Below are 20,743 nucleotides of genomic sequence, written 5' to 3' on the forward strand. Positions count from 1 at the left end.
CCACTTCGGTGAAACCCACGAGCACGGGTATGGTGAAGATAAACCTAGAAACATATTCGTGGCGAACCAGGATTCGAACCCGGTTTCTGGCGTGCACGAAGGATGCAACTTTTCACAGCGAATCGAGGTGCCTTAGATGACTGGGCCCCTCAGAAATATGAACCCTGACAGAAATCACAATACATTATCTTTACCTGCCTTGTCGACCGCCTCCCTGGTCTAGTGGTAGAGCGTCCGCCCGGAGAGCGGAAGGTCCGGGGTTGGATCCCCGGCCGCGTCATACCAAAAGACGTTAAAAGATGGAACTTGTTGTTACCCTGTCTGGCGTTCGGTATTAAGGGGCTAAAACAAGGACTGCTCGGCTCGGAGTCAGTATACTGTGTCTGAGTGGGGTATTCATGTTAAACTGCGGCATGGTATCTCAGTGAGCTAGCACTATAAATCGGCATCAGTCCCGACTAGTTCAAGCAGCCACACAAACACACACACGTACATGCACGTCGCTATATAAGTGCAATAATCTTGGACGCGACGTTAAACCCCATTTCAACTCACCTCAGCTACCTGCCTTGTCACTTGGAAATAGGGTTGAGCCATGCAAAAAGCAAGGATTCGAATCAGTCTCATTAAAATCAGATCAGTTCACGGTACCGCTAAACAAAGATCTGAGGACATCCCATTACGGGTCACGTCAGACCGACCTTGCGCGAACTTTGAACGGCCAATCGAATGACCAATCAGTAGGCAGCTTTCTCGTGCTTTATGGCACTAATTTCAAATTGGCGACTACGCTTCGAAACATATTTTGACAAATTCTCGATTACAAATTTGAAACCAAAACAAAAGAACATTCTGGAATGGCAAATAGATGGTCCAGATTGTATGGATTCAGTTGTTAAACCCGTAACTATCGCTCGGAATACCCCGTGTTAAAGTTTTCGAGGTTGTATGATTAGAAATCACAATCCGACTGTCACTTTCATGATCTGGTAAGCGACGCTCTGATTGGTTTGATGAAAGGTCGTTCTGGCGTGACCCCGAATGGGATGTCTCCAGATCTTTGTTTAGCGGTAGCGAGAACTAAGGTCTGGTTTTAATGAGATTGGGATTCGAATCTGCGATCATTGGATCATGGCCCGTCTGCACAATGAAATACGGTGCCTTTGAAAGCCCTATGAGAGCGCATCAAGACATGGTCAAAATAGAAAGGTCAAATCAAGAACAATATTCAAAATATGGCAAAAACACCGAATATACTTATTCTTTTAGCGAACACCTGGTGTCATCACTGATTTTCAGTGATCCATTCATATAATGTTTACCACTAGTTTGCCATTTAGTCCCAATGGAATCTGTTTCGGCAGATAATCGAGAATAATTATTCTCTGGCTTTGGCGTTTCATATTCTACGATTTGGTTTAAGTGTACGTTTAACGACTTTATATTCTAGCATATGAAAATGAAACATTTATGACAATAATTCGAGTCCCATTTTTCAAAAAGACAAGATCGTGACAAAGCATGTCGTGACATGTGACCGGTTAAAAATGCTAACGTGCATGTATAGTTACTATGCATTTAAGTTCTTATCAACGCCCCATTTCAAGTCAGCCCCAGTCCCTATGTAGGCCATACCAGTTGGCAGAAGGAGAACATTTCGGCGCTTTGAAGCTACCAATCCTGAGACTGTTGCATGGTTTATGGAAAATGTTTCTAAAACTAGCTTTCTGTAAGTACGCTTAGACTGACTATCATTAAAATATATTCTAATATACACACTGTGTATATATACTAGTATACATATATTATTTACGCAATATTCTGAATGTAACCATCTGTTCTATTTATTAATGATTCCAGACATAAAAATGGTATATATTTGCAAAACTTATTTTAAAGAAGGAAGTAAATGTAAAAGGATAAAAGCAGTTAATGTGATGAATTATTTCATTCTCTCTCTGCCTCCAAATTTTGCTTCCAAAAATTTGAAAGGAGCAATGTGTGTGACATGCTTCATTCAACATAGGGGCGGTCGGGTAGCCTAGTGGTTAAAGCATTCGCTCGTCACGCCGAAGACCCGGGTTCGATTCCCGACATGGGTACAATGTGTGAAGCCCATTTCTGGTGTCCCCCGTCGTGATATTGCTGGAATATTGCTAAAAGCGGCGTAAAACCATACTCACTCACTCATTTACTCATTCAACATAATATTGGACATGTGTTTACAGAACTCTTTTCTCCTAGCGTTAGCTTCTCTCTGTGCTCAACATGGGGCTGGCGATGCCGCAAAAGCAACGGGTAGGTCAATATGTGTTTTATAATAAGTTAAACTAGAGATAACCACAAGCAGGTTAATATAACCAGCTGAACAGGTACATCAACAGCTAGGTGAATACATGTTTCATAATCTGTTAAACTAAGGTCAGCAACGTGTAGGGTCAATATGTGCTTCATGATCAGTTAAACTAGGGTTAGCAACAGGTGTGTCAATATATGCGTCATAATCAGTTTAACAAGGGATAGCAATGGATATGTCAATGTATGCTTCATAATCAGTGGAACAAGGGATAGCAATGGATAGTTCAATGTATGCTTCATAATCAGTTGAACTAAGGATAGCAATGGATAGTTCAATTTGTGCTTCATAATCAGTTGAACAAGGGATAGCAACAGGTGTGTAAATGTATGTTTTGTTATTAGTTGAACTAAGGATAGCAATGGATAGTTCAATTTGTGCTTCATAATCAGTTGAACAAGGGATAGCAATGGATAGTTCAATGTATGCTTCGTTATTAGTTGAACTAAGGATAGCAATGGATAGTTCAATGTGTGCTTCATAATCAGTTGAACAAGGGATAGCAATGGATAGTTTAATTTGTGCTTCATAATCAGTTGAACAAGGGATAGAAATGGATAGTTCAATGTATGCTTCATAATCAGTTGAACAAGGGATAGCAATGGTTATGTCTATATATGCTTCATAATCAGTTGAACAAGGGATAGCAATGGTTATGTCAATGTATGCTTCATAATCAGTTGAACAAGGGATAGCAATGGATAGGTCAATGTATGCTTCATAATCACGTGCTCGTGGGTTTCACCGAAGTGGTAAACGTCTGAGACCTGCATCACTTCGGGCTTTCCTCCCACATTAAGCTGACACACCGTAATAGAACTGGAATACTGTTAAAAGCGGCGTCAAACCCAACTCACTCACTCACAAGCAATGGACAGGTCAGTGTATGCTTCATAATCAGTTAAACAAGGCATAGCAATGAATAAGCCATATATTCATCCTCTAGGCATATATTCATTCACATTCTTCCCTGAAAAGACTTGGGGTAGACGGCCAATGTTCTTAAGGAGACCGTTGGATAGCATAATGGCATTGTTCTCAACATCATTGGCCAATCCTTGACGGGTACGGTGACGTTCAATGAGCTGGTCACCTATCATGACCACACGATCGTCACGATCGAATGACAAGCATTAATACAGGTGACCAGTCCTGTCCCATAAAAAAACAATGGCGGTGGGGTAGCCAAGTGGTTTAACACGTCCCTCACTGTGATATTTCTAGAAAACATTGCAGCGTAAAACCCAACTCACCGACTCACTAACCGTAGCATATAATACCTTTGGAGACCCCATCATTCCAATGGTTCACCGAACATTTAATACATGTTTTTTGTACAGTAAACTCCGGTTATAACGAACTCAAAGGGGCTACTAATTTTAGTTCGTTATAACCGTAGTTCGTTATAAGCATATATACAGCATAACTACAGCAAATAGTCGGGACCCAATAAGTAAGTTCGTTATATCCGTCAGTTCGTTATAAGCGTGTTCGTTATATCCGTAATTTACTGTATATTCAAAATAGCTATATGCATTGTGTCTGGAGAAAGCAGGGATCATTAAAAAGAATTGTAGCCTAGATTTTAATAATTCTGTCTCCTTTCTTGAAAACAATAAGCAAGTGTACGCTGGATACCCTGAAAAGATTGAGTTGTTAATAAAACATGTTGAACAAAAACATATTAAAACAGTAACCTTAATTGATCGTCCCCTTCCAAAAATAAACCGACTCCATTGTCTAGTGAATAGAGCGTCTTCCAAGAGAGCGAAAGATCGGTGGTTCGAGCCCTGGCCGCGTCATACCCAAAGGCGTTCAAAAACGGTCATTGTTTTTACCCTGCCTGGCGGTCAGTATTAGGTGGATAAAACAAAGACTGGTCACTGGGACACACACACACGCACGCACGTACGCACGCACGCACGCACGCACGCACGCACGCACGCACGCACGCACGCACGCACGCACACACACACACACACACACACACACTCACTCACTCACTCACTCACAATGCAATTGAGCATCCTCTTTATACTCCCACAGCGCCACCAGGACAGGTCCACTGCTTGCAGTGTGACAGGGTGGCGTATCCACGTGATTGTGCCACGAGCGTCGTGTGTCCCCCCGGTGAGGTAAGAACAGTCCTACAAGAACCGAATCAGGCATCTTACTAGAGTAAACTACGGTTATAACGAACTCAAAGGGACCACTTATTTTAGTTCGTAATAACCGTAGTTCGTTATAAGCACATATACAGCATGTATACCAAAATGGTCGGGACTAAAAAATGAATGTTCGTTACAAACGTGTTCGTTATAAACGTAGTTTACTGTATATTTAAAAAATAACATTCTAGTTATATGCTGTATTGTCACAAAGTATCATTACAGTGAACTACGTTTATAACGAACACGTTATAACGAACTGACGGATATAACGAACTTTTTTCACCGACCACCTGCTGTACATATGCTTATAACGAACCACGGTTATAACGAACTAAAATTAGTGTTCGTTATAGCCGTAGTTAAATATATTTAATACGAGAGACGGCTCGAGCGTATAAGTAAAGTTGGTACATGCGAACAATGTTACGATACATTCGCCATTCTGTAGGTTACGCATAAACACGTAAACCTTCCAGATAGAGGTTTGACTCGATCTAAGGTCATACTGTGGCGGTCAATAAGGTCACTGCGGGTGGATCATACCAGCTTGGGCACGGGTGGCCCTGTCGCCTAAGGCGCTGCAATCAACTGTGCAGAGTTGTGTCCCTTGGACACACAAGGGACCTATAATTATGCGTTTGAATCTCGGTTCGTCCCGATTATACTTCCAGGTTTGTCAGCACCATGAGTTTCACCAAAGTGGTAAACGTCTTAGACCTGCATCACTTCGGGCTCTTCAGTGACAAGCTGACTGGAATACTATTCAAAAGGCCTTAAACCAGCCTCACTCACTGTTACCAACTACATAATAGTTTCCCTTAGTTTCCAAGATCCCCTGGTGTGGGTTCGAATTCGCGGCTATGATTCTTATTTGTTTTCGCCCTGTGTTTCAACCATGGTGGTTAGCCTCTATGGGTGAGTGAGTTGGGTTTAACGCCGCTTTTAACAGTATTCCAGTTATATCACGGCGTGTCAGCTTAATGTGGGAGGAAAGCCCGAAGTGATGCAGGTCTCAGACGTCTCCACTTAGGTGAAACCCACGAGCACGGGTATGGTGCTGACAAACCTAGAAACATAATCGGGGCGAACCGGGATTCGAACCCACAATCATAGGTTTCTGGCGTGCCCAAGGTACGCAACTCTGCACAGCGAATCGCGGGGCCCTGGACGACTGGGCCACCCGTGCCCCCTTAACCTCTATGAGATGCATTACTGGGTGACTTCCTTTCTTCTAAAGATGACGGTCGTGATACAACAAGTCTAGAATACTATTATAAACCCGATTCACTCTCTCCGATGACATTGATACTTATATTTGTCATCATGTCCTCTCCAGATATGCATGTCAGAGCAGTATATCACATCAAACGGCTTGATGTTCTACGACATCGGCTGTAAACAGGCATCAGTGAGTGTCAGATGTATTTTCAAACTTTATGAAGACTTATAACTGTTATACAGATGTGTATGACGTGGTTTCAAAGAAATGTATCGCATATCCTCCAAAAGATGCCTCTGTGGTTTATAATGAACTTGGTAAAAAAAGAACTCGCAAACAAATGATTTTTTTTTAAATTTGTGCCGTGAAAAGCAATTTTTTATTTATAAGATAAAATATCTAAGATACCCATCAGCATCTTGGCATAATGAGAGATAATTAAAATTTTGTTTTCTAAAAGTTATACACAAATTTATATAAATAAGATAATAAAACTGTGTACAATTCTTTGAATGCTGACAAAACGCAAGTACAGTTCTTTCTTTGGATAATAGATCGCTGACTTAAGACCTTTTCAAATGACAATCAAACTTATGAAAAAATCAGCTGAGATGTGTAGTTTCTTTTGCTTCTCAGTGTAGACATGCATCTTCAGATCTGTTCAGCAGCCGGGTTCACCGTCAGTGCTGCAGAGATACAACAGAGACTAGCAGGACAGTCTCAGACAACTGGTCAGACCCAAATTGGGAGGAGGAGGCGACAGAACGTTGCAGTCCACGCCTGTGAGGAGTGCTGTGAAGACGACTTCTGCAACAACTACCTCTGTGGCGGCCATGGTGAGTTGACCTCGACCTTGCAGTATTGTCAAGGTAAACACAACGACAATAAGCCACCAACTTACATACTGACCAACTTCTTCTGTGGCGGCTGTGGTGTGTTGATCTCGACCTTGCAGTATTGCCAAGGTTAACACAACAACAATAAGCCACCAAGTTAGATACTGACCAACTTCTTCTGTGGCGGCTGTGGTGTGTTGACCTCGACCTTGCAGTATTGCCAAGGTTAACACAACAACGATAAGCCACCAAGTTAGATACTGACCAACTACCTCTGTTGCGGCTGTGGTGAGTTGACCTTGACCTTGCAGTATTGTCAAGGTTAACACAACGACAATAAGCCACCAAGTTAGATACTGAACTTCCTCTGTTTAGGCCATGGTGAGTTGACCTCGACCTTGCAGTATTGTCAAGGTTAACACAGATACTGACCAACTTCTTCTGTTGCGGCTGTGGTGTGTTGACCTCGACCTTGCAGTATTGTCAAGGTTAACACAACAACGATAAGCCACCAACTTATATACTGACTAACTACCTCTGTGGCGGCTGTGGTGAGTTGACCTTGACCTTGACCTTGCAGTATTGTTAAGGTTAACACAACGACAATAAGCCAACAAGTTAGATACTGACCAACTACCTCTGTTGCGGCTGTGGTGAGTTGACCTTGACCTTGACCTTGCAGTATTGTCAAGGTTAACACAACGACAATAAGCCACCAAGTTAGATACGGAACTTCCTGTGTTTAGGCCATGGTGAGTTGACCTTGACCTTGCAGTATTGCTAAGGTTAACACAAAGACAATACACCACCAAGTTATATACGGAACTTCCTTTGTGGAGGGCATGGTGAGTTGACCTCGACCTTGCAGTATTGCTAAGGTTAACACAAAGACAATACACCACCAAGTTAGATACTGAACTTCCTTTGTGGAGGCCATGGTGAGGTACTTCTAGGTCTTTGCAAGGCATTTAGAAGTGATACACATAAGGAAGAGAATTTATGGACGTCAACTTTTTATTATGAGGAACACAACGTTTCGGAGTATATGCTTACTTCTTTATCAGGGGAAGTTTATCATTTTTCTAGTTTACCTTTTGCACATGTATCCTAATTTTGAAAGTGATCGGGAAATGGTAAATATCATCCCAACCTTTTAAACATATTCCGTGAATCTGTCAAACAAAAGTGCCATGAAAATCTTCGACATGATGTTGTCCTCCGTCAGGACAATCCTCCATGTAGCAGTGGCTGCTGTAGTTGATGCTGAAACGAGCTACTGCTCCATCTTAGCTATGCACCAGGGTCCATTTACACACAGCGATCTTAGCGCTAAGACTACCGTAAGCCGATGTCAAAGTATGGGAGTTACGATCATCTTAGCGCTAAGATCACTATGTGCAAGTGGGCCCAGATCTGACCTCCCAGTCACTAACACATGTGTTCAAATTTGAAAAAAATAAAACACTTGCGTGGTCGTAGATTTAAAAAGTACCCGCACTTGCTTGTTGCTGTGGAGGGCCGATTGACAGACCAGAATAGATGGAACACGTGTATTAAACCGCGAGGGGACTATGTTGAACAGACCGCCTCCCTGGTCTAGTGGTAGAGCGTCCGCCATGAGAGCGGAAGGTCCAGGGTTCAATCCCAGGCCGCGTAATACCAAAAGACGTTAAAAGATGGAACTGGTTGTTACCCTGTCTGGCACATGGCCTTAAGGGTCTAAAACAAGGACTGGTCGGCTCGGAGTCAGTATACTGTGTCTGAGTGGGGTATTCATGTTAAATTGCGGCATGGTATCTCAGCGGGCTAGCACTATAAATCGACATTAGTCCGGGCTAGTACAAGCAGCCAGGCACGCACGCACGCACGCACGCACGCACGCACGCACGCACAAACACACGTGCATGCACGTCGCTATATAAGTGCTATAATCTTGGACCCAATTTCACCTCACCTCACCTATGTTAAACAAAACTACAGCTCACGACAATGATTCAGTGGTTTGTTTGTAAGTTTAAATAGTTTTCGATCTCCCTCGTCTGACTATCGCAGACTGGCAACAAATGGGCCACCATGTCCCTTAAAAGGTACACCTTGCTCTGTATTTTTAAAGTTTTTTCAACTAATGCCTTTTATAGTGGGACATAAAAATGATCAAATAATATGCAAACACTACGTTACAGAAATACAACATCTGAAGTGCGCTGGATGTGATGACATCAGGAACATGTCAGATTGTGACCGAATAAAAATATGTGACCTCCATGAGGTAAGTACAAAATATAAGGGCAGTTTAGAATATACTGCCTTGACATAATTGTTGGTATCTCGCATTCAGGGGCGACGGGGAGCGTAGTTGTTAAAGCGTTCTCTAGCAAAGCCGAAGGCCCGGGTTCGTTTCCTACATTGGTACAGCGTGTGAAGCCCATTTCTGGTGTCCCCGCCGTGATTTTGCTGGAAAATTGCTTTACACATTGTACCCATGTGGGGATTCGAACCCGGACCCTTGGCGTGACGACCAACGTTTTAACCACTAGGATACCCACCATTCCAGATACCCAGAAAGTTGTCTCTTTAGAAATATTGTTTGAGCATTTGGTGCCGTAGCTACACTATGTATATGTACACACTGCTGTAGTTACATTTAATCAACAATTAAGAGGAATAAGTCTGACAACTAGAATATTGTCGAGTGTAGCGTTGTAAGTGATGAGTGAGTTGGTTTAACGTCGCTTTGAAAGTATTCCAGTTATATCACTTTGTGTCTGCTATAATTGATGCAGGTCTTAGACGTTTACCACTTTGTCAGACCCATGAGCACAGGTATGCTGACTAACCTAGAAACATAATCGGGTCGAACCGGGATTCGAACAACGATCATAAGTGTGTGTGTGTGTGTGTGTGTGTGTGTGTGTGTGTGTGTGTGTGTGTGTGTGTGTGTGTGTGTGTGTGTGTGTGAGAGTGTGTGAGTGTGAGTGAGTGTGTGTGTGTGTGAGAGAGTGTGTGAGTGTGTGTGTGAGTGTGTGTGAGTGAGTGTGTGAGTGTGTGTGTGTGTGTGTGTGTGTGTGATGTAGTCTATTCTGTTGCTCTGGTACACCCGTGCGTTAAACGACTCAATGAGCTGACGTTTTGTTTGTTTGTCAGTTGTTTAACCTTGTTTGTGTGGCGTTAAACAACAAACAAACAAAAAACAAAACGTCAGCTCATACAAAAAACATATCCCAAACTGGATCAGTTTTGTTTATTTTTATCAAGCATTTGCATTACAGGTCTGCTACATTGAAGAAAAAATCACGGATCAGTTCGAGCTGGTCTACACCGCCGGGTGTGCGAGAGAGAAGGTTAGTTGGAATATTTGCTTTTATAGCTACGTGCAATATGACCAAGCAGCCGAAGGTTCCAACATACATCCTGCAGAGTTGCGGCCCTTAGTCGTACCAGGAGCTACTGTTCACGGTACGCCAGATTCCAGATTGTGATTCGCCTTCATTACGCATTCATAATAGGTTTGTCGGCACCTTACCGCTGGGGGTTTCACCAAATTGGTAAACGTCTTTCACCTGCCTCATGTCAGGCACCCCCACATACAGCTGACACGCCCTCGTGTACATGAGGGGGCACGGGTGGCCCAGTCGTCTAAGGCGTCCCTTGGGCACGCCAGAAACCTATGATTGTGGTTTCGAATCCCGGGTCTCCCCGATTATGTTTCTAGGTTTGAGCTCCATACCCGTGCTCGTGGGTTTCACCGAAGTGGTAAACGTCTGAGACCTGCATCTGAGAAGCTGACATGCCGTGATATAACTTAAATACTGTTAAAAGCGGCGTTAAACTCAACTCACTCACTCACTCATGTACATGAAAGGATGTACACAGTTGTTTCCAAACCAACTCATCAATTATCCCATTCCATTTTATCTTTTTTATATTTATGGACCAGTGAAGATCCGGGTTAGAATAGGTCTTCAGCAACACAGCCTTGCCTTAAAAGGCGACTATGCTTTTCTTTAGAGGCGACAAACGGGATCGGGTGGTCAGGGTCGCTGACTTGGTTGATGCATGCCATTGTATCCTAATTGCTTAAATCGATGCGCATGATGTCAATCACTGGATTGTCTGGCCCAGACTCGATTATTTACAGACCCCCGTCATATAGCTGGAATATTTCGTGCATCTTTGAATAACAACCAAACAACCAAACACATTTAACGATTATGAATATAATTGGATTAGTGAGTGAGTATGGTTTTACGCCGCTTTTAGCAATATTCCAGCAATATCACGGCGGGGGACACCAGAAATGGGCTACACACATTGTACCCATGTCGGGAATCGAACCCGGGTCTTCGGCGTGACGAGCGAACGCTTTAACCTCTAGGGGTACCCGACCGCCCCTTTAATTGAATTACTTTCTATAAAGCCAAGCTAAAGATTAAAAGCACAATTAATTGAAACTTAAACATTTGTAAAGCAGAGCTTTGTATAATTAGGGACAGGGGTTTGTCGTTTTTATTTGCATCTGTAAGTATAGAACCACCCATTGCATGGCACTGGTAAATCAGAATGGTTCCTTGCCAGTTACTGAGAAAGTACAAGCGACAGCTTGTAGCTGTACTTAAACTGTACCAGAAGACGCTTGTGTTTGTTTGTTTTATTTGAAATCTACATTTTTGATTTATGGATGAACAATTTATCGTTTCAGCAATGTGAGATCTTCAACAAACAACACACCGTGTATCATCCCTGCTTCCACTGCTGCAATACAAGTTTCTGTAATGTCATTTGTCCAACGGGTGAGTGATTGATTGAGTGAGTGAGTTGGGTTTGGCGCCGCTTTTAACAGTATTCCAGTTATATCACGGCGTGTCAGCTTAATGTGGGCGGAAAGCCCGAAGTCATGCAGGTCTCAGACGTTTACCACTTCGGTGAAACCCAGGAGCACGGGTGTGGTGCTGACAACCCTAGAAACATAACTGGCGCGAACCGGGATTCGAACCCACAATGATAGGTTTCTGGCGTGCCCACGGGACGCAACGCTGCACAGTGAATTGTGGCGCCTTAGACATACCCACAACACTCCTCCCAACCACATAAGTGGTAAATGAATGCGTTTTTAAACTTTCAGCAAAAATACAGCCATTGGCACGGGAACCCAACTAATATTATTATTAATATTATTATGATGATTATGATGATCCCAGCGCCCTAGAATAGTGGTGAAAAGGTCCTGTTAGAATGAACCAGCAGGAATACTATATCTTTTTATCCCTGCATCTATACGGAAATCACATGGCTTGTTTGTTTTATGTTTGAAGTTTAAAATAGTTTCAATATATAAAATATATGGTTTTGCTTCCAATCACTTCTCCATCAACTATTACCTCAACCACCACAACAACGAGCACAGTCGCACCTACAACGCCCACAACTGCGTCTAGAACGCCCACAACTGCCCCTACAACGCCCACAACTGCGTCAGCAACGCCCACAACTGCGTCAACAACGCCCACAACTGCGTCAACAACGCCCACAACTGCGTCAGCAACGCCCACAACTGCGTCAACAACGCCCAAAGCTACACCTACAACGCCCACGACAACATCGACTCCAACCACTTCCCCTACTATCACAACTACACAGACTACGATGATCCCACCAACAATCTGTCCAACATTTCCTCCTCTATCCAATGTGAAGGCAACTCAAGTTCTGAACAACACCCTCATCAACGTAGGTAAGTATTGTAAGATACTTGGGCATGAGTACCTGGATGCCTGGTCTTACATATATCACGGACAATAGATCAAAAAAAAAAAAAAAAAGGAAAAAATATCAGAAGATGTTGACCTTTTCGTGGTGGTTTTAAGGGGACATTTATACCCAATAACAAACGTGGAACAAAGAACAGGAACTGGATATCAGAAACGATGCCGAATTTGAATTAGTGGGGTATATTGTTTTATGGTTTTTTTGTTTTTGTTTTACGACGCACTCAGCAATATTCCAGCTATATGACGGCGGTCTGTAAATAATCGAGTCTCAACGAGGTCACACAGCGTGACCCCCGGATCCGCATCGTGGTCAGTTGTCACACCAAGCTTTGCAATGGGTATCTTGCTGCCCCATAATCTTCATGGGGAAAATGTGGACAATCACAGTTGATACTTTCATTTTGTCGGCAGATTCGGGTTATGACAGGTCTTCAACAACCCATGTAATGATTGCCCTAAAAGGGCGTAACGGGTTCGCAGTCGACTAACGGGATCGGGTCGTCATGCTCGCTGACCCAATTGCGTAGATCTATGCTAATGATGTCAATCACTGGATTGTGTCGTCCAGATTACATATTCCGGGTCGTACCATGGATGGACCTCTGTGTTAAAACCACACGCATGGCGATGACGGTAATAAAATGATCGAGCAGCCCCATCATGTCGCTTAAGATACTGAGTTTGTGCCAAAGCTGGGAATCCAATCACAATGTGTTTGACAGTCTTATTAAATTCATTACATAATCTACATTTCATATTCACATTCTGAAGCAAAATCACACATTGACGGTTTCGAGTTGGACGTGACTGGTCCTGAGCCGCAAACAGAAAGCCTTCTGTTCCACTTTTCAGGCCAGACGATTTCATCCAAGGGAAATATTCAGCAGGATTGCTGATCTTCTCAACACACTGTACATACACTCGATGCAGTGGTCGTTCAGAAAGCCTCTTCTCGAAAAACTGAGTCTGGGCCGATTTGATACGGCACTTCGCCACTATAGCTGGAACATTGCTGAGAGCGGCGTTAAACAAGCCATTTCGTCTGTATGAGTTAAACCAGTTGATTGTCATACAATCGACGCCATGATGTAACTGGAATACTGTTAAAAGCGGCGTTAAACCCAACTCACTCACTCACTCATACAATCGAAAACTGATTCGCCTGCTGGAAGCTCTTTTCTTTAGTATGCTGCAAAACAAAGATGTTTTAGGCATATTGCTCCGGACTCATTTTAAAAAAAATAAAATTTCAGTTACTAGTATTTAAAAAGTTCCATATATGATATATTGTCAGTTTCTGAAGCACTAACCACTCCACCTTTGCGTTTATCTATCCATTTTTTAATCAGCGGTCTGGTAACCAGGAATGACAGACTTACTTTCGTCAACCAAATTTGTTATATGCTGATCGCCTCCGTGGTCTAGTGGATAAAACATCTGCCCGTAGTGCGGAAGGCCGGTGGTTCGATCCCCGACCACAGTATTCAAAAATAGACTGAAAGATGGTCGACCCTACTTGTTGTTACCCTGTCTGGCGGTCGCCATTAAGGCGCTTAAACAAGAACCGGTGGACTCGGAGTCAGGATACCGTGTCTGTGTGGGGTATCCATGTTAAACTGCGGCAAGGTATCCCAGACGGCTAGCACTAAAAAACTGGTACAAGTTCGGACTACTACAAGAAGACACTCACACACGCACGCATGCGCGCACGCACGCTCACGCGCATGCGCGTTGTTATATTAAGTTCCATTATCCTGAACGCGATGTTTAACCCGATTTCAACTCATCTTTTTACCAAATCGTATGCGTACTTATTGACTTAATGGAGCTCTACCACTAATATTATTGATTATTAACCCTCTGTTGAAGAATATCTGCACCAACAATTCCTTTCTCTCCAGGATGTGGTGGAAAAGATGACATTGTATTCCTAGTGGACGCATCCAGACATGTCGACGAGGATGATGAACATGTCTTTGAGCTTTTCACAAAAGCATTTGCCGACTCTCTGCAAGTTGGTCCAGAGAAGGCCCGCATCGGCTATGCCTTCTATAACAGTAGGGTCCAGGAAGTGCTTCATCTGGACAAAGGGTCCGATCCAGAAACTGTAGACATGACCCTTTTGGGACTTGCCCGTTCATCGAGTGTGGACCAAGACAAAGGACTTTTGGGTGCTGCAATGAACCACGTCCTAGGAGATATGTATTCAGGACGATACAGTCGGAGCGGTGCGAAGAAACATCTCGTCATCTTGACAGAGAATGCTATAGATGATATTGATCAGGCTGTGGCGGCTGCTGACGAAGCCAAGCTCCGAGGAGTTGACGTGGTTGTTGTTGCTGTTGGTGACATCGGGAACATTGAGCAGCAGCTGCAAAAAATTCCTTCCAGTCCCGTCAGCCAGCATTTTCTGCATGTAAAACATTTCGATGGTCTTCGTCCAGAGATAGAAAATTTGATCTTGAGCCACTGCAGAGGTAAGACCTGGGAAAAAAACGAGGTTTCGATTTTAATTCTTGTTGAGAATGTCAAAGGGATACATGGAGAGGATTAGACATTTCATTGTCTGCGGGGGCCTCTGATCTTCCTGAAATAGGGTGCCTCAGGTTTTAGACAAGGAAAATAAATGTTCAATTGATATACTGAATATCCTGAAAAAAGTGTTGTGAAAAATAACATTGATCGCCTCATACATTTATACAGAGAAAAATAGTGACCACACACTATAGTGTCTCCAACAAAGAGTCCCACTCCGGTCCTTGTTTGCCGTATTGTTGTGTCACAATAGGCAATAAAACTGAATAGTTCTTAGTAGGACCTTTGGACAGCCTCCGTGGTCTAGTGGTAGAGCGTCCGCCCGGAGAGCGGAAGGTCCGGGGTTCGATCCCCGACCGCGTCATACCAATAGACGTTAAAAGATGGTACTTGCTGTTACCCTGTCTGGCGCTCGGCATCAAGGGGCTAAAACAAGGACTGGTCGGCTCGGAGTCAGTATACTGTGTCTGAGTGGGGTATTCATGTTAAACAGCAGCATGGTATCTCAGTGAGTTAGCACTATAAATTGGCATCAGTCCGGACTAGTACAAGCAGCCACACAAACACACACACGTACATGCACGTCGCTATATAAGTGCAATAATCTTGGACGCGACGTTAAATCCCATTTCACCTCACCCAATGGGACCTCTGTCACAAATGCGTGTTAAAACCAGTGACATCTGAATGCATTTTCTGCCCATGGGACGCAACTCAGCACAGTGAATCGCGGCGCCTTAGACGACTGGGCCACCCGTGCCCCCGTAAGGCATTTAGAAGTGATACACCAAAGGAAGAACATTTATTTCTTTACTATGAGGAACCTCCATACATTCTCTCCCCTAACATATACCTCCATGATACATTCATACCTTGATGGCATCAGGGGGCGCGATTCGATGTGCCCCTTTTTGCGTCCCTTGGGCATGCCAGAAACCTATCATTGTGGGTTCGAATCCCGTTTCGCCCCGATTATGTTTCTAGGTTTGTCAGCACCATACCCGTGATCGTGGGTTTCACCGAAGTGGTAAACATCTGAGACCTGCATCACTTCGGGTTTTCCTCCCACATTAAGCTGACACGCCATGATATAACTATAATACTGTTAAAAGCGGCGTTAAACCCAACTCACTCACTCACTTAATTGCATCATATTGTCGGGTCCAAATGGTAAGTAAGAATATTGATATTTTCCAGCAAGTGGACCACTGCCAACCATAGCCTCTGACCCTTGTGCAGGACCCAAACTCCTGAACTTTTTAGGTAAGCATTATTTAGGCAGGTACAATGTTCCTGAATATAGATGCCGAAGACCCGAGTTCGATGACCGACATGGGTACAATGAGTGCAGCCAATTTCTGGTGTACGCCGCCGTAATATTGCTCGAATATTGATAAAAGCGACGTAAAACAATACTCACTCGCAGGATATATTCAATCTTTAACGTTGCACTTGAAATTAAAGATATTCTTCCTCAGCATCATGTACACACTGCAATTGGGCCCGTGAAGATCCGGGGTAGAAATGTTCTTCAGCAACCCATGCTTGCCGTAATAGGCGACTATGTTTGTCGTAAGAGGCGACAAACAGGATCGGGTGGTCAGGTTCGCTGGCTTGGTTGATGTATGTCATCGTATCCTAACTGCGTGAATCGATGCTCATGTTGTCAATCACTGGAATGTCTGGTCCAGACTTGATTACTTACAGACCGCCGTCATATAGCTGGAATATTGCTAAGTGCGGCTTTAAACAACAAACAAACAAACACATTACAATTGGATAGAGTCTCCTCCCTTTGTCCTTTACAGGATGTGGAGCTCGGGAAGACATCACATTTATCTTGGACAGATCTGGTAGTATTCATTATGACGACTGGATTAAGATGAATCAGTTCCTTGATAAACTTATTGGAAAGTTTGACGTGTCCCCTGATTCTTCAAGAATTGGCATGATGATATTCAACACTAAGCTGCAGGAACTGATTCATTTCAAGGATTTCTCTGACAAGAGACGCCTGCTGAATGAAATGGACTCCAAACTGTCCTCCGTGCAAACAGATGGCGGCACAAAGACCCATCTCGCCCTGGAAAGGGCCCTTCAGTGGTATCAACATGGTAGCCGATCGGATGCCATCAAGGTTCGAACTCCTCATTCTGAGAAGCTTACAGTTTGTTTGTTTTCTGTTGTTTAACGCCCCACTCAGCAATATTCCAGCTATATGCTGGCAGTCTGTAAATAATCGAGTCTGGACAAGACAATCCAGTGATTGAAATCATGAGCATTGATCCACGCAATTGGGATACGATGACATGCATAAACCAACTCAAGATTGACCACCGGATTCCGTTCGTGGCCTCTTACGACAGACAGACAAACACGTCACAAGCATTTGCGATAAATTCGTAACTGTTCATGTCTCTTATTTGGGTTCAAGACAAACTATTCCAGTTATAGCATCGCATCTCAGTGGAAGGCTAAGTGATGCAGGTCGTTAACGTTGGCCGATTTCCGGAAACCCACGAGCACGGGTATGATGCCGATAAAGCAAGGACCAAAATACGTGAGAATTTTGGATTCGAACTAAGGATCTGCTGCGCCTCATTACATTCGGTATATGTACATACATTTAGAATGCTTCACTGTTTGTTTGCTTTGGTTTTTTTTGTTTTTTTTTATTGTTTAACGCCGCACTCAGCAATATTCACTCAATGACGGCGGTCTGTAAAAGTCTGGACCGGCAATCCAGAGACGGACATCATGAGCATCGATCCACGCTATTGGGATACGATGACGTGCATCAACCAAGTCAGCGAGCCTGACCACCCGATCCCATTAGTCGCCTCTTACGACAAGCATAGTCGCCTTTTACGGCAATCATGGGTTGCTGAAGACCTTGTCTAACCCGGATCTTCACAGGTTGTTTGCGTTTATGAAGGTAAAGACTTTAAGATCGCTGTACACACTGAGTCAATCCTTACCCGGGGTTAACTTGTGTACCTCCTTAAACGCCAAAATAACAGTCGAACACAAATCAGTGACATCATTCAGCGCAATAATGCATCACAAGCCCCGCCCTAATACATCACAACCAATCAGGAAACAGTTGTTCGTTGGTAGGCGTGGTCTTATTTTCGATTTATGGAAACTTCCAAGCTTTGTTAGCCAATCAAATATCAGGAATCACTTGCAATTTATTTACCAACAGATGATTTGGGGGTTTGTCTGGTTGTCAGGCTGCTACTCTTATATGACATGTTTTACAATGGAGGATAGGTGCGAATTGCTGTAATTCTGTCAAACCATAGATCACATGAATAATCGGAATTAAACCTAAGATCAGCAGATCCTGCCAGCTAAGGGATGCAACTATGCACAGTAAGTTGTGGTCGTTAAGAACAATGTGTATGTACCATTCAAAGGATGTCTATTGTAACTTGTCTAGTTGTTTTTAGGCAAAACATGTTCAGCTGAAATGTTTTAGTGCCTTTCCATGTCTTTGAATTACCGTTCTGCCCTCATACCCCCAGGGGGGCGGTCAGGTAGCCTAGTGGTTAAAGCGTTCGCTCGTCACGCCGAAGACCCGGGTTCGATTCCCGACATGGGTACAATGTGTGAAGCCCATTTCTGGTGACCCCCGCCGTGATATTGCTGGAATATTGCTAAAAGCGGCGTAAAACCATACTCACTCACTCACTCACTCATACCCCCAGGCATCATGAATCAAATGACTAATTCTGTGTTGTATGTTGCTAAGGTCGTTGTCATCTTCACCGACGGTGGATCAGATTCAAAGTACGAGACGTTAGCCTCAGCCTTGGAACTTCAGAGGCACAACGTGACCATTTTTGTTGTTGGAATTGGACATGACGTCGACCTGAAGGAACAAATGATCCTAGCCTCAGACCCGGATAGTGAACACATGTTGAACGTGAAGAACGTTGATGGTCTCCTGCTTTATATGGAATATTTGGCAGCTGTACGATGTCGCGGTAAGAACTGAAGGATAATTGTTTAAACAAAAATCTTCCATTTTTTTAAAACTTACATTTACACTGTGACAATGTCATATTTGAAAATAATGATCATGTTTGCGATTCATTTAAGACATCTTTTTACACATAACATCACATACTATTTTGTCCTGAGTTATGTGTTTCCCTCATAATGAATGAAGTGAAGGATATGTTAGTTCCTTTCAGTAAAAAAACTGAAAAATGCGCTCGCGGAATTATTACAATATTAAATAATATTAAACATTATTTTAGTATTCTTCTTCCATGCTGCTTTCTGAATCTGTTTTTTCACCAATCTGATGGTTATTTGAAGTTTAGTGAGTGGGTTGGGTTTAACGCCGCTTCTAACAGTATTCCAGACATATCGCGGCGTGTCAGCTTAATGTGGGAGGAAAGCCCGAAGTCATGCAGGTCTCAGACGTTTACCACTTCGGTGAAATCCACGAGCACGGGTGTGGTGCTGACAACCCTAGAAACATAATCGGGGCGAACCGGGTTTCGAACCCACAATCATAGGTTTCTGGCGTGTCCAAGGGACGCAACTCTGCACAGCGAATCGCAGCGCCTTAGACGACTGGGCTACCCGTGCCCTATTTGAAGTTTAGAAGTACACCTGTATTATCATGTATCAATAGTGTTGTTCCTACTTTGAAGATTGAGTATTGTAATTGCGTGTGGTGGACTTTCCATGGTTCCTCTAAGAATTTGAACATGTTGCTGTAGTTAAACATCTGTTGTATAGTTCGGTCACATATCTTCAGTTAAAAGCTGTTATAAGTAGGTACCAGGGTAGAATGTTTCCGGATAAGAAAATAGGTCCCCGGGAACCTTTGCTTGTGAGATGCGCTATAATGGATCGGGGGTTAATTGGTCGATGTCGTGTTAACATATTCCGGCGGCGTGGGCGCTTGCTCATAATATCAATCACTGAATTGTCTGGTCCAGACTCGGTTATTTACAGGACGGGGTTATAAAGCTGGAATATTGCTGAGTGCGGCTTTAAACAACAAACGCACACATATGTAAAAGTTATCATTCCTCTTCAGATCTCTCCAACAAATTTACAACGACTGTGACACCATCTTCTACGACCACCAACCACAACAGCAACCACGGGCGGTAAGGACGTGGCATGACGTCTACACCTCAAAAGCACATTCTTTGACTGCCAGATGCTTCCAGTACTCAATAAACATTATCCAGTACTCAATAAACATTATCCAGTACTCAATAAACATTATCATGAAGGATTTGTTCATGTGTTTCCTGCAGATAAACGTGTGTGTATTAAAGAGAACATATTAATGTCTAGAAACGAACGGTTTTTTTTTCCGAGGTTGAGAGTCTCTAATCATTGGTAATATAAAACATGACCCAGTTTTTATCTGCTACTCTTGGGTGTATGCCATCTCTACAGAACATGGTGCCACGTCGCTGTAGCTCACCTGGGCCCACTTGCACAAAATGATCTTAGCGCTAAGACTATCGTAAGCCTATGTTTATGTATGGGAGTTACGATCATCTTAGCGCTAAGATCGCTTTGTGCAAGACGTCCCTTGACCACCGAGTCTGGGTATAGCAAATCGAAAGATCCAGGCCAACGGATAGGACCAGAATCACCAAGGTGACACGTCGTAATCACATCCTTTTTTTTTAATTTACAGGGCTTATTATTTCCACTGCCAAATTGGAAACCCTTGGCGCTGGTTTATGTCTTTGCAAGATGTTCGAAATGTTTTGATTCTAAGATCTTCCACATGTTAAAATCCTTTAACGTAGATTAAAACATGTTTAGATTTCGTCACCCAACTAGTGCATCATCGACACTACAACGCCCCGTGAAAG

General features: G+C 43.3%; 1 protein-coding gene across 1 annotated transcript; it reads left to right on the top strand.

The window, feature by feature from the left end:
* The first annotated feature begins 1,633 nt into the window (after positions 1 to 1,633).
* Positions 1,634 to 20,160, top strand: LOC139471158 (vitrin-like). The gene is made up of 14 exons (XM_071253426.1): positions 1,634 to 1,729; positions 2,245 to 2,298; positions 4,403 to 4,491; positions 5,864 to 5,935; positions 6,402 to 6,582; positions 8,766 to 8,851; positions 9,852 to 9,923; positions 11,282 to 11,372; positions 11,987 to 12,313; positions 14,252 to 14,827; positions 16,083 to 16,148; positions 16,694 to 17,022; positions 18,640 to 18,874; positions 19,945 to 20,160. Exons 1-14 carry the CDS (start codon positions 1,708 to 1,710, stop codon positions 20,019 to 20,021), a joined length of 2,277 nt encoding a protein of 758 aa, XP_071109527.1. The 5' UTR covers positions 1,634 to 1,707; the 3' UTR covers positions 20,022 to 20,160.
* Positions 20,161 to 20,743: the final 583 nt, after the last annotated feature.

This window comes from Haliotis cracherodii, unplaced genomic scaffold (assembly GCF_022045235.1).
Source record: "Haliotis cracherodii isolate W230 unplaced genomic scaffold, xgHalCrac1.p SCAF_22, whole genome shotgun sequence".
In the NCBI taxonomy this organism is placed as follows: domain Eukaryota; kingdom Metazoa; phylum Mollusca; class Gastropoda; order Lepetellida; family Haliotidae; genus Haliotis; species Haliotis cracherodii.